General features: G+C 35.2%; 1 protein-coding gene across 12 annotated transcripts in view; it reads left to right on the plus strand.

Annotated features, from left to right (window-relative positions):
- Positions 1-25,533, plus strand: part of KIF21A (kinesin family member 21A) — a 155,783-nt gene that overhangs the window by 77,884 nt on the left and 52,366 nt on the right. For 7 of the 12 annotated variants that reach the window (XM_086713652.1, XM_086713650.1, XM_086713655.1 and 4 more), the window contains exons 2-12: positions 752-974; positions 1,109-1,291; positions 2,946-3,095; positions 3,794-3,928; positions 4,743-4,910; positions 7,291-7,406; positions 11,676-11,871; positions 12,267-12,456; positions 12,829-12,892; positions 18,880-19,083; positions 24,636-24,674. In XM_086713652.1, coding sequence (XP_086569778.1) covers positions 752-974; positions 1,109-1,291; positions 2,946-3,095; positions 3,794-3,928; positions 4,743-4,910; positions 7,291-7,406; positions 11,676-11,871; positions 12,267-12,456; positions 12,829-12,892; positions 18,880-19,083; positions 24,636-24,674 — 1,668 coding nt within the window. The remainder of the gene's footprint in view (positions 1-751; positions 975-1,108; positions 1,292-2,945; positions 3,096-3,793; positions 3,929-4,742; positions 4,911-7,290; positions 7,407-11,675; positions 11,872-12,266; positions 12,457-12,828; positions 12,893-18,879; positions 19,084-24,635; positions 24,675-25,533) is intronic. The other 5 variants (XM_086713654.1, XM_086713657.1, XM_086713661.1 and 2 more) reach the window with 1 other exon arrangement.

Consider the following 25,533-nt stretch of genomic DNA (forward strand, 5'->3'; position numbering starts at 1 on the left):
GGAAGTGGTTAAATAAGTTTGGAAACCATTGGTGAGGAATTTGCAAAAAAGACAAGTCAAGGGCATCAAGATAAAGATTATATTTTTAATTTTTCAATTTTGGGTATTGTCTTCCCTGGAAATAAAGAGAAGAAATTTAAAACAAAAACAACAAGACACAGCATTTTGGAGGCAGAATTTATTTAACTGATTCTTTACCTATTACAGAGTTATGGAAAAGTGTTCACCCACAAAAGTATTTAATTTTAAGATTAATTTTATTCTTGTTCATGATTTTTGGGGATTGTCAAGTAACTCATTCTGAAATAGACTCAGTATAATTTAATTTATTTAAACTTTTCAACGGAAGGAACAGTAGTAGATTACATTAGTGTTTTAAAAATATTTGGCTAGGGGCGCCTGGGTGGCTCAGCGGGTTAAGCGTCCAATTTTGGCTCAGGTCATTATCTCCCAGTTCGAGAGTTTGAACTCTGTGTCAGTCTCTGAGCTGTTAGCACAGACAGATCATGTCCCGCTTCAGATCCTGTGTCTCCTTGTCTGCACTCCCTCACTTGTGCTCTGTCTCTCTCTCTTTCTCAAAAAATAAATAAAATAAAATAAAATAAAATAAAATAAAATAAAATAAAATAAAATAAAATAAAATAAAATAAAATAAAAAAAATGATTTGGCTAAGAATTTTTAAGTCCTTTTTTTTCCAGTTTTTTTTCCAATTCATTTTAATTAATTTTTTTTTCTGATTATTTCTCACAGAATAAGACCACAACTTGCCAAAGAGAAGATTGAAGGATGCCATATTTGTACATCTGTCACACCAGGAGAACCTCAGGTCTTCCTAGGGAAAGATAAAGCTTTTACTTTTGATTATGTGTTTGACATTGACTCTCAGCAAGAGCAGATCTATACTCAATGTATAGAAAAACTAATTGAAGGTTGTTTTGAAGGATACAATGCTACAGTTTTTGCCTATGGACAGGTAAGTACCAAATTATTTTCATAGAAGCTATAACTTCGCAGAAGTGTCAGTTCAGTTGCGTTTTTAGTTTTGTTTCTTTAAGTTATATTATTACACTAAGCATGCATTTTTCTTTGTTCTATTCTTTTATTCAGACTGGAGCTGGGAAAACATACACAATGGGAACAGGATTTGATGTTAACATCATCGAGGAAGAACAGGGTATTATTTCTCGTGCTGTTAAACACCTTTTCAAGAGTATTGAAGAAAAAAAACACACCGCAATTAAAAACGGGCTTCCTCCTCCAGATTTTAAAGTGAATTCCCAATTCTTAGAGGTAATAATCTAAGTGTGTCATTAGTTTCCTTTTACATCTTATCCTTAAGACCATAGCCCTTATGATTTTATACTCCCAGTTTGTAGTATAGTATTTGACACTTAGTGCTTGATAAATGACATCTGAGTAAACTAATAGGTAGTAGTAATAGGTAGTAGTAACAATAGATAATAAGTAATAAGTATTCATGTTAGTATTAAAAATTATAAACACTTGACCAGTGTTCATACAATAAAACAATTAATATTGTTTATTTCAGACTCTATCTTATAATTACTGTTATACTGTAGGTAGGCTCACAAAGCTCTGGGAACTCAGTGACTAAAAAGGAGGGAATGTGTGTGGAATAGTGAATTCAGGCTGTAGCACTAGCTGGGCTGCAAAAGCTGGTATTCCTGCTAGGATGTCCACAGATTGGGGCAGGTTTTGATTAATTTAAGGGAGTCTAGTGTGGTGGGAGGGACACGACAGTAAGAGGACATCTAGGATTTGAGCACTATTGCAGTTAGGTGGATGGCAACATTATAATTCTAGGTGCTCGGTCCAAAGAGGGTTCTAGTCTAGTTCTAGTCTAGATTACCTGAGCTAATCATTTTGATCATTAATTAAATTGTTCAGCATTATATAGCACAAAATAGAAAATGTAATTCAAATTTAACATCAGTTATCTTACTGCTGGTTTTAATGGACATCCCAATTTAGTAAAAACTAAGAATAATGTAATTATTTACATTATGTATTTCTGCGAAAAGAAAGGTAATAAATAGTGGAAAACAAAAAGACATAGCGTTCTTGTGTCTTCCCTTTCACCCTCCAAAATGTTGTTAGGCATTGTGACTTTAAGCATATCATTAGAAAAGTACGTGTATGAATCCTCTTCTAAGGTTGTGGTTCAATCTTCTTAGCCACTATTAATACAGAAACACTAATATTGCTGACCTTGGAAAAATACTAAGTGTTAATTTTTAGATACAGTAAGAAATGTGGTAGGGCAACAGGAAATATTTTTAACTGAAGTAGTAAAAATTCTTTTTTTTTTTTTTTTAAATTTTTTTTTTTCAACGTTTATTTATTTTTGGGACAGAGAGAGACAGAGCATGAACGGGGGAGGGGCAGAGAGAGAGGGAGACACAGAATCGGAAACAGGCTCCAGGCTCTGAGCCATCAGCCCAGAGCCCGACGCGGGGCTCGAACTCACGGACCGCGAGATCGTGACCTGGCTGAAGTCGGACGCTTAACCGACTGCGCCACCCAGGCGCCCCTGAAGTAGTAAAAATTCTTAAAAATTTCCCTAAGCTTAGGATTTTTCTGCATTTGGTATTTCTAAGTTTACTTGTATTTATAAATATTTGTTTATCTTTTGCAAATGATTAATAGATCATTTTAGCTAGTCTTCAACTCATTAGTCATGATTCAGTCATTTACTTTTCTTACTCTTATAAGGAAATCTGGCACTTATTTGTATTTGTAATAATAACACAAATTTTTGTTTGTATTATATTTATTTTATTTATTTATTTGTATTATTTTTATGTGTTATTTTGGAGAGATGTTATTATGAAGACATTCTAAGATATGTTTGAAAGATATGCACTGTATGTTAATAACCATGAGGCAATTTCTGCTGAAATTAAGTTTATAATATTTTTTGTAGCTATATAATGAAGAGGTTCTTGACTTATTTGATACCACTCGTGATATTGATGCAAAAAATAAAAAATCAAATATAAGAATTCATGAAGATTCAACTGGAGGAATTTATACTGTGGGAGTCACAACACGTACTGTGAATACAGAATCAGAGGTGACATTTATGTTAAAGTTAAAATAGAGCATATTTAATTTTATTTGATATCAACTTTATTGCTAGTTTGCTTAAGATCAGGATATGAAATTTGTATCCTTATATGTAATATGGAGTTAAAGTCTTGTCTTCTTTTCCAATATTTATATCCAATTTATATCAGGATTTTATTATATAAAATGTCACGGCTATGGTAAAGTCAGTACATTTATCATAGCATCAAAAGAATCTAAGACAGAGAAAGTTTTCTTTCACAGACAGAGAAAGAGAGTTAGATCACTGAAGGTGGACAATGAGACCCCAATTTTTTTGTAGCTTTTGTTGCTACATATGTAGGACTATATCATGGTTCCTAAAGGGAAACTATTAAGAAAAATTACAGAAAAAATATTTCAGGAGAGGATATAGAAGGGCCTAAATAATTCAAGTTGTTGCTCAGTTTGTCCCAAAGTGTTCTTCTGTAACAGTTTTGGAATAGAAGCTGCAAATGTCAGCAAATGACAAACAATGGAATCTCAGTGTTTTCTCCTATTAAAAAAATAATACACTATTATACTATAAAGTTCAGCTCAAAAAGTGCCTGTAACTGAAATAATATGAAAATCATATGGTAGGTTTGGGACAGTAGCTCCGATTTCTGATCATATGGTATCATGTTTAAAGATTGTTCAAATAAAATCTGTCTTTCCCTTTTCCAGATGATGCAGTGTTTGAAACTGGGTGCTCTATCCCGGACCACTGCTAGTACCCAGATGAATGTTCAGAGCTCACGTTCACATGCCATATTTACCATTCACTTGTGTCAAACCAGAATGTGTCCCCAGATAGATGCTGTGAGTTTTTAGTTCTAATTTCTTAAGCTTGCAGGCTTCGTTTTCCTAAACATCCACATAAATCCCAGGAGAGTACACTTGAACCAAATTTAGTTTGGCTAATCGTTCCTTTCCTTTTTTAAATTTTTTTAAATTAAAAAAAAATTTTTTTTAATGTTTATTTTTTTCCGAGACAGAGAGACAGAGCATGAGTGGGGGAGGGGCAGAGAGAGAGGGAGACACAGAATCCGAAGCAGTCTCCAGGCTCTGGGTGGTCAGCACAAAGCCCGATGTGGGGCTCGAACTCACAAACCGCGAGATCATGACTTGAGCTGAAGTCGGACACTCAACCGACTGAGCCACCCAGGCGCCCCTAATAGTTCCTTTTCCTAATGAGATGTCTTTGATCCTATTCAAACTGAAGCTGGCCAACTGTGTAAGATTTTGAAATAAAAAATTGGTATGTGTCTGCAGCAACCGTAAAGCAAGCTGTGGCTTTATGGTGATGGATGTAGTCATCTGAGACCCTTTCCTTTTGAGGACTGTGTATTACAGGTTTCTCTTCATCAACATAAACAAAGCCTCAGTTCGTATCAGCTGGTTTCTGATTGTCAAGCTCCTTTCTACCTTTGTCTAGGCTTCTAATTGCCAGTAGATTTTTTTTGCACTTAACATTTATTTGGGTATTTGCCTATTTTTGAATATTATATGTATTAGAGATATATTTATATTTAACTTATTTAATATATAATATGTTTAATGAGGGCAAGGTGGGGTTGGAGGATATTTAGTGTCACATTAATAAAATATTTTTTATTATATTCCTCAATTGCAGGAAAATGTGACTGACAATAAGGTGATTTCTGAATCATCACAGATGAATGAATTTGAAACCTTGACTGCAAAGTTCCATTTTGTTGATCTGGCAGGATCAGAAAGACTGAAGCGTACTGGAGCTACAGGCGAGAGGGCAAAAGAAGGCATTTCCATCAACTGTGGACTTGTAAGACTGAGACTACAGCTTTGTGTTGAGAATATATCAGGGCTTTTCTATTGTCCTTTCCCCTTTTGTAATACATAATACCCAAGTGGAAATCCTTCATGCACTGAGCTGAGAAATGAAAGTGACAGTAAACTTATAAACTTAGGAGTAATGTACTGAATTCTGATCTCCTCACATTATAAGCTTTCTTTCTTTAAAACATTGCTAATTTTCAGGGCGCCTGGGTGGCTCAGTCAGTTAAGTGTCTGACTTCGACTTGGGTCATGATCTCACAGTTTGAGAGTTCAAGCGCCATGTTGGGCTCTGTGCTGACAGCTCAGAGCCTGGAGCCTGCTTCAGATTCTCTCTCTCTCTCTCTCTCTCTCTCTCTCTCTCTCTCTGCTCCTCCCTGACTCAGGCTCTCTCTCTCTCTCTCGAAAATAAACATTAAAAAAAGATTAAAAAAAATTAAAAAAAAACATTGCTAATTTTCATGTGTGTAAATTTAGTGGGGTTAAGTTTTATGCCATATATGCAGAAAAGAATACATATAGTGAAAATGATTTTGAAAATTCTTCCCACCTTTAGGGGCCCCTGGGTGGCTCAGTCGGTTAAGCGTTAAGCATCCGACTTTGGCTCAGGTCATGATCTCACAGTTGATGGGTTCTAGCCCCATGTGGGTCTCTGCCGACAGCTCAGAGTCTGGAGCCTGCTTCTGATTCTGTGTCTCCCTCTCTCTCTGCCCCTCCCCCACTTGTGCTCTGTCTCTCTGTCTCTCAAAAATAAATAAATTAAAAAAAAAATTAATTCTTCCCAACTTTAAAAATTTATTGTCAAAATTAATATTTTAATATTCAGTATTAAAGTTTTTGCTAACATTTATGACAGTCACTTTATTTTGGGAATTACAATCAATTTTTTTTAAAGTAATGATTGTTTTTAAAATGAGAACTTCCCTAGATTATATAGGAATTAGTTTTAATACCATGCCACCTAGTGGTGTTTTTGGTTGCAAAGCACCTTGTGTGTGCTAGCATAATGCTTTTGTTATATGGAAGAAAAAGTTTTAATGGCAGGTTTTTGTATAATAAATCTTTTCCTGTTGACTTCATTATAAAATGGACATTTGTTCCTGTATAAATGTAATAGCATCCCTAAATTTCTGTGATGTAGACAGCATTGGGTTCTGTGTTTTCTGCATTGTTTCTTTCCCTCCCTTCCTAGAGCTGGGGACTCCAATCACATGGTCCTATTTTGCTAGTGATTGCAGCCCCTTGGTGTGGAAATTAACAACCAAGGCTGAGTAAAGACAGCCAGACCTCCAAACTCCCAACACCCAGCTTGATGCTTCCATCATATGGTTGAATGTTGTGTGAAAGAGAGTCACCTGGATCCTGGACTTTGCGTATTGATCTGAATTTCTTAGGAAATAAATACATAGTGGAATTGCCATTTGTGGGGTCAGGAAAAAACAAAAGTCGTTGATCTCTTTTCCTGTTTAGGCCACTGAAGCATGTTCAGATATATCTGGTAGAGTTCCAGTGTGGCCAGTGGTTAAAACTAAAGCTTCTCTGGAAAAGGGCCTCTAAGACTCAATGTAATACTGATGTTGGTCTCTGCAGGATCCACTGGCCCTGACAAAGACATGGTTATGGCTCTTTGCCATAACTTACTTACTTACTTAGTTACTCTTAACTTACTGAAGGCGGGTGTGACCAAAGTGGAGGATAGTGCTTATGCTGTAGGTGCTAGTTTAGTTTTAGTGCAGTAAGAAAAACAGTAGGAGCGGCAGGAGGTGTGACTAGACAGTTCAATAATTTGACCTACTTTTAAAATATTGGGTGCTTAGCACATAGAGTCATTGTATTTCTTAAGACAGCTATACTTGTGTTAGGAACACCTTGTTCAGAGAAATCATACTGATATTTTTGTTATGGTTAAAGAAGATTTTGTTTTACCATAAGGAAGCTATATTACAATAAGAACATTTCATGAATCTGTTGAACTAACTAAACACTTCATTTCTTCATTGAGTTGAGAACAACTTGAAACATGAATTGACAATTTTCTGGGGATACAACCTGATGCTCTTATAATTCTAGGGATGGTTATTTGTCACCAATTTTATAACATTTCTATTTTTAAAGAAAATCTCTGAGTAGAAGTTTAAGTATTTGTGAGTTATAGGTATATTATAGTCTAAATTTTGAGTGGTGTCAGTTTTTAGTAGTTAATATAGAAAACTTGGAAGTATACTTCATTTTTCAAAATTCAAAATGTGAAACAAAACCAAACATGGATGTTCTCAGTTCTGTCTCTGCATTATTCTCTATAAGCTTTTTTATTTAAAGGTGTTATAATTACTAAAATTTTATCACTTTCTTCTCTCTCTCTGTTTTAGTTGGCACTTGGCAATGTAATAAGTGCACTGGGAGATAAGAGCAAGAGGGCCACCCATGTGCCCTATAGAGATTCTAAACTGACAAGACTGCTGCAGGATTCCCTCGGGGGGAATAGGTATGCAAAAGTGATTATCCTCCATATTCCTGAATTTCAACTACTCATTAATTTTAAAGTAAATTTGTAAGATGATTTGTGACGATCGTTTTTATTATAAAGCAAATTAATAGAATGAGGAACTAATAATTTGTAAGTACCTAAAATGCATGAGTCCTTTTGTATGTGGTTATTTCACAGAATCCTTAATAACATCCCCTGAGGTAGTGTTACTGTTCCTATCTTACAGAAAAGGAAATTGAAATCCAGAGAGGTTGAGTAATTTATTCCAAGTCACTTGGCTTGTAAGCCTAATAAAATTTTGTTGAAAAGTAAATGCTGTCTTTTAAGTAATTACAAAGTAATTAAATATTGATACTTTTTACAAAGTTTTCTAAAATTTGGTATTTCTTTACATGTGGAAAACCTGTTTTAATGCTAATTGAATGAAGTACAGGATGTTTGCTGTTTATTAATTTTGACAGTATCACTGATATTCCTTTTCCATACTTTGCATCATTCTGATATGTTTCATCAACTAAACTCATTCTTCTGGTAATTCATTCCTTTTCATAAACATTAACATGTTTGCTTTACAAGTGGAAGCATTTTTGGCATTTCTGTTTAATCATAGTGTAAATCAACAAGTTACAGACAACCACAGTGAAGCTTCAATGTTTTCAATGGTCTGACACATTTATTGGAAAGATCATTAGATGCTGTAAAATGACCTGGTAATTAGACTTGCAAACTTCATTTTTGAACAACTGTTATTCAGAGAGTTTTGATAATGTTAAATCTATGTAGATTTAGGAGTAAAGTTTTGTTTTATAGAATTCAACAGTATTATTTTTATATGTCTTCCTTTTATGTAGTGTTTGCATTGTCTTAACCTCATTTGTCTCCATGCATATTCTGTGTATGGGTGCAATATTGCTTCCTTTGTTGTATTTTTCTTTTCCTCTATATTCTTAGGCTGACCTTTAGTATCACTCTGGGTCTTAAGACACCAGTTTTTGTTTTTTCAGCCAAATAGAAGTTTTTCAAGTTTGCTAAATTGTAGCTCTTTCCTATATTTATTTCTTAGCTGTAAAACAAAGCGGAGATGATAAATGTCCTCCCCTTATAATTTTCAGTACTTTCAAGTACTTCAGTACCTCTGAAACTTTGCTTGCCCTGTAAGCAGTCTGAGATATTTGCACTGTGGGCCTTGAATTCCTCTGGAATTTCAGATTGGCTGCAGCCTAATACAGATTGGCTACAGTCTCAGATATCCCCCACCCATTTCCATACTGAGTGCTACTCCAGTAGAAAAGACCCCTTCTAAGTTATCCTTAGTGAGCCTCAATTCCTGCTTAAATTTTTGAGGTTGAACTTCTAGTAAAAGCATTATATTTTGTATAAGGCTTAGTGAACAGAATAACTTTGTTTTGTAAAGTTTGTACAAATTACTCTTTTTAAAAAATGTTTATTATTTATTTCTTTTGAGAGGGAAATAGAAGCCGGGGGGGGGGGGGGGGGGAGTGGAGAGAGAAAATCCCAAGCAGGCTCTGTACTCTCGGCACAGAGCCTGATGTGGGGCCAATCCCATGAACAGTGAGATCATGACCTGAGCTGAAATCAAGAGTCAGAATGTCAATCAACTAAGCCACTCAGGTGTCCCTGTACAAATTACTTTTAAAGAAAAATTAGATCAAAGGTATTTGGGGAATAAGTTGCATCTATTTATGTGTATAATTTAGTGACTTATTTTTTTAACCAAAGCTGGCTTTCATAAATTTATAATGTTTAATATAACATTACCACAAATTTATAGGAAAAATTTTGAAAAATACAGAAAAATATAAAGAGCAAATGAAAATAAATTATATTTCTATTACCTATAAGTAACTACTGTTAATACTGTGATGTATTTCCTCCCTAATGTATATGATATGACATGATAAAATAATATATAAGATATATAACATAATAATCTATTCAAGTGATATGGTTTCCTTTAAAACAGAGTTGTGGTTTTATATAAACTTTAAAAATAAACAAGTTTAATGTTTTCTTTGAATTTTTCATAAATACAACCATTCTTGAAATTTGTATCTTTGGGATTTTATTTAATATGTGATCTTTTCCTTATATAATAGATCTTAGACCCTCTCATTACTGGTTTTCACCGTTCTTCTTGAGCACTTGATCCCAGTGCTTCTTAAAATATTTGTGAAGGGGACATTCTTCTATCCCACTCCTCAATTTGTGGTGGGTTAGTACTGTTCATGATTGTACTCAGCTTGCCCATTTATGACTTAACATGTATGTTCAAACACACTTGAACTCCATTCAATATACCATAATTGATTACAGCAAGTTCAAATGTTGTAAAAGTCTAAAATGTTTACTCTCAATTTCTTTATGTATTGTGAACATGTAACAAATAATTTTCATACTGGCACCGAACTGGGACTGCACTTCGAGTAGTCATGTTCTCTAATCAGTGTCTGTAACCATCACTCTTGCTTGATTACCTTATTTTCTTCACCAAAAGAAAGAGCTAGAGATGCACAAATTGTTTTAACTTTCTGACCTCCAATAAGTAAACATTATGTATATGTGACACACATCACAATTACTAATGACTTACTAGGTTCCAGTGTTACACAATGTATACTGAGCAACAAACCTTGACCCTTATCCTTTAGCAGTTTAGGGTCTAAGAATTGGGGTCTATCAAATTTAAGTAAAATAATAATAAAATCAACAAAAAAGAGATACACAAAGGATATGAAGAAAAGAAAGAGAGTAGGCTGAGGATTGAATTCTTGGACTAGATGATACCCGAGTTGAATCTTGAATAATAGTAAGAGTAAATAAGGATGAACAAGCATTGACAAAGGGAAAGAGATAGGTGGAAGGGAGCCCGTTATAAAAGGTTTACTATGAGTGCTATGTTGAGATTTATAGGGGAAGGTGGGAGTGGAAGCAGACCAAGAGGCTACAGGTTAGAATTGATGGGCATGCATTTCCTACCCAGGTGGGTGAAGTAATTCCTTAACTGCAGTTCCTATACATTTTCCAGTGAAGTGTTTATTATAATTGCCATGTCTGTTTCATTGACAGACGTAATAGCTGGGCATACGAAGCATTTCACTATAGTATTATTTGGTTGGCAAAGTAATTCATCATGACCATAAAGTACACTTTTCCATTTTTTTTTTCTGTGTAATCTAGCTGAAAACTCAAGGAACTTTGACCACTCAGTTACAAATGAGGTTTTATATTGTAAAACATGTGGATATACTAAATACTCTTCTTGTTCAGATGATAGTAGTTTATGTAAATTTCTTTACTAATATAAAAATCAGTATACCAGTGATTAAATAAAAAGAATAAAAATGGGGGCACCTGGGTGGCTCAGTTGGTTAAGCATCCGAGTCTTGATTTTGGCTCAGCTCTTGATCTCATGGTTTGTGAGATTGAGCCCCACATAGGGCACTGTGCTGACAGTGCAGAGTCTGCTTGGGCTTCTCTCTCTCTCCCTCTCTCTCTCTCTGCTGCTTCTCCACTTGTGCTCTCTCTCCTTCTCTTTCTCAAAATAAATAAATAAACATTGAAAAAACCACTGCAAGTAAAAAAAAAGAATAAAAATATAAAATCCTGAAATATCAAGTAAGTAATGAAATAAATGATTTTTGAATGTTACTTGTCATATTATGGGTAGGTTGACTTTTAGAACGATTTGTTTGTATTGCTTCAGAAATATTTTGTAAAGAGGTATGAAATATATGCACTTATACTTTCTCAAAGTATTTTGAGTAAAAGAATGATAATAAAACCTCATTTCCCCCAATTTTACCTAAGTAAAAAATCTTTTTCCTTAAGATAGTCTTAAGGCATGAGGGCTTTTAAATTTGTTTTTATTTTTAAGGTAGTAGTATCAATCTTTTGGTATCCTAAAGAGAAAATACTATTCAAATGGCAGGATATTTTTTTTTTTTTTAAATTTTTTTTTTCAATGTTTATTTATTTTTGGGACAGAGAGAGACAGAGCATGAACGGGGGAGGGGCAGAGAGAGAGGGAGACACAGAATCAGAAACAGGCTCCAGGCTCCGAGCCATCAGCCCAGAGCCTGACGCGGGGCTCGAACTCACGGACCGCGAGATCGTGACCTGGCTGAAGTTGGACGCTTAACCAACTGCGCCACCCAGGCGCCCCATCAAATGGCAGGATATTAAAAAAATGCTTATTTCAGCATTTTACTTTTATCTGTAAACTGAATTATTCTTTTTAACTTCCAGCCAAACAATCATGATAGCATGTGTTAGCCCTTCAGACAGAGATTTTATGGAAACCTTAAATACCCTGAAATACGCCAATCGGGCTAGAAATATCAAGAACAAGGTGATGGTCAATCAGGACAGAGCTAGTCAGCAAATCAATGCACTTCGTAGTGAGATCACACGCCTTCAGATGGAACTCATGGAGTACAAAACAGTGAGTGAATGGGTTTGACTTTGCATTTTGTGGTAGATTTTGCAAATGCAGTGGTGTCTTTTTGTGATGGCTTGTACATATATGTCTCTGGAGTCTCTTGTCTATCAAAATAGTGACTTCCTTCCTTTTGGAGATCAAATTCTTTAGTTTTCCTTGTGGGTGACCTTTATTATTGTTCAGTGTATCAACCTGACCAACCTCTTGTTTCAAAAGCCTTCTTATTTCATCACTTTCTTAGTGACAAATGTACCACAGAGGGATGTAATAGAGGGAAAAAGGTCTCTTTTGCCTTGAGGCTGCTAAAACAAAAGGGCTCTTCGTTGTGAAAGTGCTTAAACAAAACTTTTGTATGTTTAAGACCCCTCAACAAACCAGGAAGTGTTTTCCTTTTCTAGGGTAAAAGAATAATTGACGAGGAAGGTGTGGAAAGCATCAATGACATGTTTCATGAGAATGCTATGCTACAGACTGAAAATAATAACCTGCGTGTAAGAATTAAAGCCATGCAAGAGACAGTTGATGCATTGAGGACCAGAATCACACAGCTTGTTAGTGATCAGGCCAACCAGGTTCTTGCCAGAGCAGGTATGTGTGGAAAATGGGATGAATGAGGGATTAACTCTTGGAGAGCAGGGAATATTCTTTGTGGTCATTAATTACTTGGCATATTTAAAGTAGAAATATCAAACTGTGTATAAACAGTCTGAGATTTTAAGCTAAATACTTAATTTGTAAATAATACAAATACAAATTGTTTCTTGAAGAAACAAAATGTACCCTTTGCTTTAATAATATTATTTTATTGTCTGCTTATGTCATTAAGAGTAGGAAATCTGCTGTATGAATTGTATATTAAAGCATTATTGTTTTGTTTCCATAACTTTTCTTTTCTCCTATTCTGTTTTGTTGAAGTTTTTAATTTAAAGGAAATTCTAAAGTTCATATTTTATCTTGCAGGTGAAGGGAATGAGGAGATTAGTAATATGATTCACAGTTACATCAAAGAAATTGAAGATCTCAGGTGCAGTTCATGTTCTTAATATGTAATGCACATGTTTTGGGCTTTGCAGTATAGCAGTATTGCTGTGTGTTAAGCATATTGTTTAGTCACTGTTCACAGTGATATCACAGCCCTTTGATGAGGTTAACTTTAGGAGAATAGGTACTTATCTTTCCCATAATGTTTTATTCCAAACTGCTTTTCTCCTTCCTCTTCCCATATTCTCTTTCTATATTATCCTCTTCTCGTTGAGAGCTTACCCAACCTGACACACAGGATGGGCATAACTCATATCTGTGAGGTTACCTTTGGTGCTTTCACTCCCTGTGCCTCTTTCCCTGCCATTTGGGAATGGTCAGCATAAATAAGTCATTTCTAATTTTTTAAATCTGTTATTATTCTTGTTCTTTTCTACTTCTCCAGCTGTTCTTTGTGTGTGACTTATTGAATCCTGACCAATTTTCCTGCCTCTCTGGTACACACAGAGGCTCCTCCAACACTCAGTTTATACAACATAGTACAAATGCTCACTGTATGTGAGGCACCATGCCATGGACTGAGCAACTATGACATTAACAAGGAGTTTACAGTCTAGGTGGGGCGACTTACATAAATAGTAAATGGAATGACAGAAATTAGTGAAAAGAACACCCATGCCTGGTCTGGGAATGTGGAGAAGACCACTGAATTCAGACTTGGGTACTACAGGTCAGAAAGCAGGTCAGGGACACAACTCATTTCTATAATATTTTCAGGTTCCATGGTCTGCTGTGATGGCTGAGCTACTTTCTCTTGAAGTAAAGCTCCATGGAGAGCATCTAAGGAGCTCAGATCTCATTTCTGCTACCCACTTGCAGAAAATAACCAAGTGACCAGACCAAGTGGATATCATCTTTCACAGACACCCTAACACTGTCCCATCTTGTATTCGTGTGTTCTTTCTCTTTCCTTTGAGCTGTTTTAGAGATTCTCAGAAACAAGTGCTGTTTCCATTGTTTCTGCTGCCACAAGGCACACTGAATCCCTTAAGTGTTTTAAAGAAGTGAAAACAGAGGTGCCTGTGTGACTCAGTTGACTGAACATCTGACTCTTGATTTTGGCTTGGGTCATGATTCCGGGGTTGTGGGATCGAGCCCTGTGTCAGGCTCTGAACTGAGCGTGGAGCCTGCTTAAGATTCTCTCTCTCTCTCTCTCTCTCTCTCTCTCTCTCTCTCTCTCCCCCTCCCTCTCTCCCTCCCTCTCTCTCTCTCTCCCCCTCTCTTCCTCTCCCTCTCTCCCCCTCTCCCCCTTTCCCCTTGCGTTCTCTCTTTCTCTCTCTAAAAAAAAAAAAGGTGAAAACAACTAAGATATCTGATGTGGTTGTAAAGTTACTCAAATAACTGTTACTTTTATTTGGTAAATATGTATCTCTAAAGTTTACCTTTTTGGGGACGCCTGGGTGGCGCAGTTGGTTAAGCGTCCGACTTCAGCTCAGGTCACGATCTCGCGGTCCGTGAGTTCGAGCCCCGCGTCGGGCTCTGGGCTGATGGCTCAGAGCCTGTAGCCTGTTTCCGATTCTGTGTCTCCCTCTCTCTCTGCCCCTCCCCCGTTCATGCTCTGTCTCTCTCTGTCCCAAAAATAAATAAACGTTGAAAAAAAAAATTAAAAAAAAAATAAAATCACCGCTTGAGGGGCGCCTGGGTGGCGCAGTCAGTTAAGCGTCCGACTTCAGCTCAGGTCATGATCTCGCGGTCCGTGAGTTTGAGCCCCGCGTCGGGCTCTGGGCTGATGGCTCAGAGCCTGGAGCCTGTTTCCGATTCTGTGTCTCCCTCTCTCTCTGCCCCTCCCCCGTTCATGCTCTGTCTCTCTCTGTCCCAAAAATAAATAAACGTTGAAAAAAAAAAAAAATTTAAAGTTTACCTTTTTGGTGGAGACTTTTGGGGCATTGGGTCCTAGGTCTAGTAAGTAGCTAATCTGGACTTACAGTTTCTATCCTGTGTTGGCAGTGCTCTTTCTTGCCTATTTCCCAAAACCTTTTTTCTGATCTCACTCTGTAGACCCCATCTTTACCATTCCTTGAGACATAACTGATATCTCTTTGAATTCTTGAAGATTCTCTTTCTCTTTCTAGGTTGCTTCTCTTTATCTCTTTTATTTCTTTGGCACTGGTCAACTGTTAAGGCTAATTCTAAGCTCTGGTTCTAGTGCTCTGTTTCTTCTTCTCCTCCTTCTTCTTTTTTTAAAGTTTTTAAAATTTATTTATTTTGAGAGAGACAGAGACAGAACAAGTTGAGGAGGGGCAGAGAGAGAGAGAAAGAGAGAGAGAATCCTAACAGGCTCCATGGTGCCAGCACAGGGCCTGACGAGGGACTCAAACCCACAAAACTGTGAGATCATGACCTTAGCTGAAATCAAAAGGCAGGTACTTAATCAACTGAGCCACCCAGGTTTCTTCTCTTCTAAGGACATATCTAACCTAGATTTCACTTTAAGACGAATGGCTTGACTAGTGTCATTATTTCCTATAAAACAGAATCGTTTCTACTCCATCCAGTGGCTAAATACAACATCTAATATCTTCCTTTTTTAAACCATTCTTTAAGCCATTTAGAAAACAGAGATGACTCTCAGGCTCTGAGTTCAGTGATCAAATCTTTCTTGGTGTAAGTTAATAGTTTGTTATGCTTATCCAGAATTCTTTGATGGCTCTTTAATTAGGTGTATCCCACTCCTGAGGGTAGTCTTCTAGAATTACAAGACTGCAATTTACAATTTAAAAATAATGGATGTATGGAATAAGCATAAATGAGCTTTGAATTTAAATGAGATTACCTGGGTTGATATTTAAGCTTCTATTTATTAATAAGTGTGTGACCTTAGGCAAGTTGCCTAACATCTCTGAGCTTTAGTTTGTTCATCTCTAAGAATAAAGTAATACTTGCTAGTCTTCAGGAGTTATCATAGGGCTCAAATGAAAGAACAGGATTTCACAGTCTAACATGGTCCAAGTTCTCATACCGTGTTTTTTCTACTAATTCCAACTCTAATCCATATTTCTTTCAAAACTTTTTCTTCAGAAGCCATTTATTCACAACTCCTTTAACATAATGCACATTTATGTTGATGCTTTGCCACTTGGGAATGTTTATATTTTATATTTTAAATTTTATTCTAGTTGTAAAACAATACTAATTTCCTTCTAATAAATTTACATGTCCCATTAGTTGTTGTGAAATAATAATGGGTACTAATTAATTAATTCTTGGTTTTGGGGGGTTTAAAATTTTTGCAGAAAGTTTTGAGAAGATAAAGTATAAAAAAAAGTCATCCATATTGGTACCATCTGGTAGATCTGATGTTAACATTTTGATATATCTCTTCAGTGTTTTTTTTCAATGCATTCTTTAGCAAGATTGACAACAGGGTAGATATATTCCTTTGCTATCTTTTCTTTGAAATGTGACAAGATATTATGAACATTTTTAAATGCTGTTAAATAATTTTTTAACATGATTTTTGCATGATTCCATGAGGTACTATTTTGTCATTGTAATCGATTTATTTAATCTACTATTTGATAATTATATCATTTCCAACTTTTTGACAACAATAGTTATTATTCATTAAATACATTATCATTCTGGTAGGGAAATGTATTACTTTCATTCCCATTTTCAACGTTTATTTATTTTGGGGACAGAGAGAGACAGAGCATGAACGGGGGAGGGGCAGAGAGAGAGGGAGACACAGAATCGGAAACAGGCTCCAGGCTCTGGGCCATCAGCCCAGAGCCCGACGCGGGGCTCGAACTCACGGAGTGCGAGATCGTGACCTGGCTGAAGTCGGACGCTTAACCGACTGCGCCACCCAGGCGCCCCTCATTCCCATTTTACTAAGGAAAGAGTAGAGGCTTTTATTTTTTTTTTTAATTTTTTTTTTCAACATTTATTTATTTTTGGGACAGAGAGAGACAGAGCATGAACGGGGGAGGGGCAGAGAGAGAGGGAGACACAGAATCGGAAACAGGCTCCAGGCTCTGAGCCATCAGCCCAGAGCCTGACGCGGGGCTCGAACTCACGGACCGCGAGATCGTGACCTGGCTGAAGTCGGACGCTTAACCGACTGCGCCACCCAGGCGCCCCGAGTAGAGGCTTTTAAAGACTAGTAGTCCATGATCAAGTGAGTTACAGAGCTGAGATGCAAACCCTCTGTCTGCTCCTTCCTAAAGGGGTCCGTATACTTCCCCTTATGACTGACTGCTTGGTTTCCTATTAAATGAAATGCAGGCAGCAGGGTGGGTTGGTGAGTGGGAAGACAAAGAGAAGGAAAGAGAGAGTTGCTATAAAAAAAAGCCCCAAGGGAACTTCTGCTAATGTGTCATGGGCTTTGTGGAGTTGGTCCCTAAGGGGTTCAGCTTTTATCAGTACAAGCATTGAAGAAGCATTGAGTATACGCCCACTAATGCAAACCTTAGATCATTACAAAAAAGAACTTGGCCGATTATTATAAGAATGAACCGATACAAGGCAGGACATTATTGATAGCTAACTTATTATATTTTCATTTATTCTTAACATTCATTATTATGTACCTGGGCTATATTAAAAATACAGAAAAGTGTAAATTTTGACTTTGTGTTTTTATAGTTAAACTGGCTTCTTATAGTTAGGTTATGCTCTTAAATAAAAACATGACACCATCATATTCAGAATTTTCCTTAAAATAACTTTGAGATCATTTAACCTGGAAGTTTGTACACAGAAACTTAACCATTTTAAAATATTGTATTGTTATTCTGCTCACATATGACACCAGACACTGATTTCAAATATATATTCACTGACGTATGTACACTGTATTTATAGCTGAATTCAGCAGTCATGAATCATTTTGGTAGACAGTGAAAAAGCACAGAGCTGACTATGTCTTATAGAGCTTACAATTGCAAATTAATCTAGCATATTTCTTTGAAATACTTGAATATATGGTAAAAGTGCTTTGCAATATAGTTTTGACACAGATACAGTAATAGTACTTTCTCCTTACAGCCCTGTGTCAATCACCCTTGTGCCAAATTGACCTTGGAAATCTATTATATTGAAGTAGATAATTATATTCTCGATCGTTTAAATGAAATAGAAATAAAGGACTGGTCTAGTGGACTCTGAATCCCTTTTTGTTTCAAGAGTCCAGCTCTTTTAGAATCTCATCATTCTGTGTTTTTTTGCATATTACTGACAGGACATACATTATTCTCCTGTCATTGTTAGAACTGCTTGAACAAACAAAAGAATGTTTTCAATTATCAAACTCAGGTTTCCTTGGAGATACCATCTTTTCCCACACCATGTTTAGGAGCCAGATGTCTTTCAGCCAGTTAGGGGCAAGTTTGACTAACTATTCCTTACAAAGATTTGGAAATGCTATTATAGCATGATGAATGAGGAACTGAAAGAAGGGGGACCATGCCGCTTGTAGATTTTAAGTTTAAATGATGGGTTGACAAAGCAAGGTCTCTAGTGCCTACTGGCCAGAATGCAACTAATCTCATTACCATTGGCACTTTTGAGCACTAAGAATGTTATTTCCAATTTATAATTACTTATTCAGGGAATTAAAAAAATCCTAAACATTAATGTTTGTGAGCACATTTATTTTAAAAAATGCTAGCTTGTAGCAATGTTGAAATACGTTTTGGAAAACTTTTTGGCATACAAAACAGCATATTTAAAATGTTCCCCAATCAATTCCTAGAGTAGTCAGATTTGTAAAGACAGAACGTGTAATGGTGGTTGTGAGGGGCTGGGAGGAGAGGGAGATGAGGAGTTAATGCTTAATGGGTAGTTGAAGAAGATTTGAAAGAGTTTGAAAGAGTTCGGGAGATGGATGGTGGCCATGGTGGCACAACAGTGTGAGTTACTGTGCTGCAGAACCATACACTTAGAAACAGTGCAGGTGGTAAAGTTTATGCTATGAATTTTATTACTACAATAAGAAATGTTTCTTGTTTAAATGTTTTTATTCACTAGGGCAAAATTATTAGAAAGTGAAGCAGTGAATGAGAACCTTCGAAAAAACTTGACGAGAGCCACAGCGAGATCACCGTATTTCAGTGGATCATCAGCTTTCTCTCCTACTGTGTTGTCCTCAGACAAAGAGACCATTGAAATTATAGATCTAGCTAAGAAAGATTTAGAGAAGCTGAAAAGGAAAGAAAAGAGGAAGAAGAAAAGGTAGTGTTATAAAATCACTGTTATATGAATCCCTGTTTTTCTTACTTTACAGAATATCTTAATTTGCAATTACAGTGAGTATACATAGTTTCACAGTATATTAATGAAAGAAATGTCATTTAAATTAGCTGACAATTGCAATGATATACTTTTAATTGTTTATCTCTACTTGTACGTAAGAAAAATAAGTTTAATTATAATAATATGGTAGATTTTTAGACTATGACAAGGTAAAATTTCTATTAGAAATTATTTTATTGTTTTTGAAATAGCTGCTTTTGCATTCCACTCATCTTTACTGCAAAGCTTGTTCTACCATTACAACTCACTGTTTTCATTTCTTTCTCATTTTCTAATGCAATTAAGTAGTCTCCTGGATATAATCTGATTCCTGTCTAGATTAGTTTAACTAAAGGCTAAACTAATCCATCAGACTGTCATTTAATGTCATTTGGTCTCTTCAGTATTTTCTGCAGGGCTTCTAAGTTGATTATGTCAAAGTTATTTATGCTATTTTAGGCTTTTTGAATCTTTCAGCAAGGAGTCACTCAGCTTTTCACCACTGTTCTAAGCTTTCTTTTCCTTGCATCCTGATAATATCTTCCTCTGAAACCAACTGGGTGCAAAGAAGAGGAAAATAAAAATTTGACCACTTGTAATGTGTGGGTGGTTAAATAGTCACAAATTCTTTATGTGTCTACATACTGATTCTGTGGTGCAGTCACATTACCTGCTAAACATATTTTGGATATGCCAGTCAAATTAATTTTAAGCATTTTTGGCTAGATATTCAAAAGTGGGCACAGCTATCAAATGGTTTGTTACAAGAGGCTTGCTTTGTAGAATTATTATTGACATTTAAACTGCTTTGCTCAGTCTACTTAGAAATTTTTTAGGCAACCAGGCATTTCTTCCTTGAACAGTCAGTTGACTAAAGTAATTGGAGGTTTAAATTTTTCAAATTAATTCTGCTGTGGTGTCCTTGAGTTAAAAAGGAATGATTTGAATAATGAAAACAAGGAGTTACACATTTATGGTTAGGAGGCATTGCAACTGAATTTGCATTCTTAAGATACTAATGTCTTAATAGGTGTTTTTCATGGATGACTGATTATGGCAGCATTAAGATACATAATGATTAGCTTTAATGCAAGGCTGTTAAAAACAAAACCGTGATCACAGAATTATATGATCCAACATACTGCTTGAGTGAAAATGGGGCTTTTGCTCATGACTTACTATTTTCTTGTATAATTCAGTGTTATAGTTGGTCAAAATATCAAATGGTTCGATTTGTTTTTAAAGGTCTTGGTGGTTTGTGTTCATAAATAGTAACTATAAGCAAGGTCTGTTTCTCAAGGTCATGAGCTGATTCTGCTCTTTTGTTTTGAGGTAAATTTAGAGATGTTACCATAATCACCTGTTTGGTATGAATAATGAAAAATAGGGATCCCAATAGAAACCTAGGTTGTTTTTGACATGTTTATAGTGATCATAGGTATCCTAAAATAATACTTCTGATAGAGGTTATCTTTGTGACAGTGCAGGGCAGTAAGCATTTTGATTATAGTACTGGAAGAAAAACATTTTATTATTAAGATTTGTCCCTGTTGCTTTTAAGATAAAAAAATTAAACAGCTGTTATTTCAAATTGAAAAATTGATAATTTCAGTGATTATGGTAGATGTAGTAATTATTATGATAAAACTAATAGCAGATATTATTGCTAAGAAGACCTCATCGAACAAATGTATTTAAACATAAGAACCCAAGTGAAAAAATAAGTAATTTTTTAACAAAAAGTGATATGAGATTAGAAAATTTTTGATGGGGAAAAAAATTAAACTGGATAAAGTAAATTTAGAGGTAGTGCCTTAATTACCTGTGGGGGGAAAAATGAGTGATAGCTTAGAATGAGAAAAACAAATTAGTAACTCATAATATGATACTTCAGAAAAGGCTTCATAAAGCATTTTCATATACATGCTATAATGTGTCTTTGTAGAACTAAAACCTACATAATGTAGTATGAACCTAGAAAGGAAAAATTTTCTTGCATACCATAAACTGTGTGAAAGCCTTTAGAACCAATTTATGCATTTATATTTATATATATTTATATCCATATAGTAAATTTAATAGTTTTTCTTACCACACTCCATTCAAACCTTGTTGTGGATTTAAACATGAAAATGAATACTGTTTTACTTAGCTTGATTGAAGCATTTCGTTCATCATTGTTAACTTTGCTATAGATCCCAATAACTTTTAGGTTGCACGTAGTGTAAATTCCTATTTTTAAAATGTAGGCAAGCTGTCATTTTAGCTAAAGGGTTTGCTACAGGTTGAAACAAACAAATAATAAACAAAGAGTTCCAGAAGTATTTAGAATGACTGCAGCTTTACTGAAGTTAGTGTTTAGTCTTCTATAGGAATTCCTTGGAGACAATAGTTCCTGTAGGTATATTGATTCTGATTGTGTTGTTTTACATCCCTCATATTTATTTTGTTCATCAGAGAGAGCATTGTAAAATTTGGGTTGTGCCTCAACCCTACGTACAGAATAAGTTCATTTAAAAGATTCTTTGGAATTTGGGACTAATTTTTCTCAGAAAATGTTATGATGACTCACATAAAGTGATTTTTACCCATGTTGTAGTGTGGTAAGAGCAATTCAGAAGGGAAGAGGAAAAGGAAAAAAATGGAAAAGAAACTTTCTCTCCTTTCATGGATGTAGGCAACCTTTGGAGGAAAAGTGTGAATTTGTGCCTTAGCATCCTTTTTATTCCATCTGCTGACCCCCTGTGTCCTTATGCTACCTGCCTTGCTCCAGTCAGCTCTCATGTAATTCTACTTCACTCCAAATGAACTATTTCCAATTCCAAACCTATCTACTTCCTTCTCTCCTCCCCTTAAATTTACACTTGGTAGCAAAGCCATCTGACTAAAGGCATCCGTGCCAGTGGAGTGACTTACAACCAATAAGCCTCTTTTTAAGGATGTTTGTAATTTTTAAAGAGGAACCATTAATTCAAATACTGAGATTTTGGACAGCAACCTCATGAAGGAAAAAAAAAAGATCGAGTTATGTAGGGAAGATTTTACCCTCTTTTAGCTGAGAGTTTCCAGGATCTATCTGGGGATTCACTTACGGGTTCAGATTTCCTACGCCGTCCTCATTCTCATAGCTGCTTTCTTTCCTCCCCACTAAAGCCACAAATTATTTAGAAGCTCCATTTCTTTTAATTTACTGTGTTTTTTATTTGTCAGTTTTTGGTTGTAGTGACTATGGGGCCTCTAATAAAAGTTAAGTGTTGGTAGGAAGAGTGGTAGCTGGGTTATTTTTATGTCAGAAACTGCATTTATGTTCAAGGAGGATGTCATAAGTCCCGTTTTACATGAAAGTTTAACTTTCTTCTGCATCAAAGTCTTTATCAAATCTACAACTAGCTAATATCTGGAGGTTTAAGGTTTATTCTTCTACCTGTCTGTGCATATTTTGTATTGAGCTATAGAATCATCCATATGTATAGATAAGGGAGTGTAACAAAATCAGGTAAATAATTGAAGAGACTGTATTACCTATTTTTCAGTAACATAAAAGTTAAAATTGTTGGCAAGGTTTGTCATTCTCTCTCCTCTTTTTTTAAATGTTTACTTATTTTTGAGAGAGAGACACACACACAAAGCATGAGCAGAGGAGGAGCAGAGAGAGAGGGAGACACAAAATCTGAATAGGCTCCAGGCTCTGAGCTGTCAGCACAGAGCCCAACACGGGGCTCGACCCACGAACCATGAGGTTGTGACCTGAGCCGAAGTCGGACACTTAACCGACCGGGCCACCAAGGTACCCCTCTCTCTCCTCTTTATGGAAGAAACAGCCCTTCTCCATGTGATGGAATGAAATGAAGTAAAAACTCCTTTAAATTATGGAGAAATATCAGATTATTATTTTTCTGCCCCTCCACTGTCTTTTGAACGATTTGTCACAATGTTCTTCCAGGTAACAATTGAAAAGGCATCCAAAGTTTATCTACTTATTAGCTCATGTCATCCATACATTTTAATACAGTCCTCTTGTGTAAGGTAAGCAAAAATTCTGCATATTAAACACAGGAAGTTTAAGCTCTTTGCCAGGAAACCATATCCTTTGAGCCACAGTGGCTCATTTTCATCAATATAAGACTAGATTAGGCATTATTCCCCATGTTTTTGGATATCTAGCTTTAAATGACTTGAATTATAAAAAAACTTTACTAATTCATCAGACTGCATTATCCTTGTGTTTAGTGGTGTCAGGTTGAAACTCTAGAAACACATAGATTTCTTAAGTGATGGCTTTATTTTCCTTTTTCTATCCATTATACTGGAACTTTTGATCCCTATTGAATATCACTCTAGAATTTTTTCCCAGAAAGATTGCTAGTCTCTTCTTAATAATAGCAGTATATAAGTTGATTGTGAAAACCAATCGCAGGTGCAGGCACATGAAAATAACTGGCTTGATGAAATAATTTATACTTAAGACTCAGTCTTTTCATTTAAAAATATTGATGATTCTGAAAAATATATTTGGAATTCTGGTGAGAAGTGTGCTATATCAAGATTGCTATGTGCTTAATCAGAGCCTAGCACATCTATCTTTTTGTTTATATGACAAATATTGGTATTCAGTACATTCCATTGAGTAAAGACCCCCAATTCTGTGTATTGGGTATTGTTTAAATTATATTTCAAAGGTTCTAAGTACATAGTTATAATTTTTCTTATACTTTTCTGATTGAGCAAGAATCTTACTAATGGAAAGTACTGCATTCCCCATTTTATTGCCACCTTTGCCTTAGTCCTTTTGATAGTTTCTAATTATTAGTACAGTGATATGACATTTTATTTTCATTTAATAAAATTACAGTTTTCACTGACATCATAACAACCATGTTCATTTGACTGTAACACCATTTCATATATAATTTTGAAATAGAAATTTTTTTTTAGATTTAGTGATGTTCACGTGTAGTATATAAAAAATAGAAAAGAAGTTTTAAACGTAGTTTTCTAGTATGTAGCATTAATGGTATTTTCATATTATGGTGGAAAGGCATTACTTTTTGACGTTCTTTTAATGATGCCATGAAAAAGTCTTCTGTGAAGATTTAAAAGGAAGAGGATATCATTGAAAGTAGGCTTTTGGGGGGAAGCTGAGAAAATCGATCCATTTTAAAAAGATTTAAAAAAGCAATGGCATCCAAACACTCTCAATACTTACCAAGTTATATAAACTGAGACTATGCATTTAATTGCTGAATAGCTTCAACTGATAGTCTATATATTCTTCTTAGATATAATGCTGCTTGTTTTTCTACTTACTTTTTATTCATTCAAAATGTATTGCCTTTTTACTGTGTATTGTCCTTTGATGATATCTTTTAAAATTTATTTTAAAGTCTTCAAGCTCATGTATCATTTTTACCTTCTTACCACTTTCGCTTTTTACTGTCTGGTTTGTCCTTCATTGGCTTGGCCTTCCAATACTGTGCCTCGTGATTTTGAAGGCTACAGAAACTTGAGGAAAGCAATCGAGAAGAAAGAAGGTTGGAATATTTCCCAGGTTTTTTATTAAAATGTCATTTAAATACTTAGTTGCCATTCACAAGGAAATGTGTTATAGAATTATAGATTGTTTCAGACTAGATTAGCTTGGTGCTCCTAAAATTAATGATGATTTTATAAAATTGACAAATACACCAAATGTATTTTTAAAAACAGCTTTTTTAAGAATAAAACCCTCACAAGTTACATGGATTAAAATTCAGACAATTTCATGTGATTTCAGAATAAATTATCCTAATTATGATAGTGCTTAATGACTTACCTTTTTTAGGTTAAAAATGATGCCCCCCAAAACTCACCATTGACTTTCAGAATATATCTTCCAGAAACTTGTGAGCAGACTGGGAACTTTTAATTGGGTGGGAATTGAGATTTTGTTGCAGCCCATGCTAAGTCACATGTGGATTTTTCTCTCCCTCTTTCTTATTTTGTATAATATTTGTATATACAAATGTATTTGTATATACAAATATAGATGTATTTGTATATATGAATATTTGTAATATTTGTTGTTGGAAAACAACATTAAATGGCAACAAAGCAAAAGGAAACTATGGCATTACTACAGATAAGCTATCCAAGACATTCTTAAGTTGAATTATTAAAACAAGTTTACTTTTAATATGTATTTGAGGTGAGTGTCAAAATGAGATATTTTCTTTCCTCATTTAAGTTTGAGCAAAATTTAGACGCACATTTCTGAACTTCTTATATAATAAAAATTTGCATTTTAGTCATTCAGAATTATAGTTATTTAAACCAGGATCAAGTAGTATTTTACTTATCATAACTTCTCTTCATAGATTTTTCTGAATAAACCTCCAGATTATATAATCAAAA

The sequence above is a fragment of the Puma concolor genome, chromosome B4 (genome assembly GCF_028749965.1).
Source record: "Puma concolor isolate L17-30 chromosome B4, mPumCon1.1.hap2, whole genome shotgun sequence".
Lineage (NCBI taxonomy): Eukaryota > Metazoa > Chordata > Mammalia > Carnivora > Felidae > Puma > Puma concolor.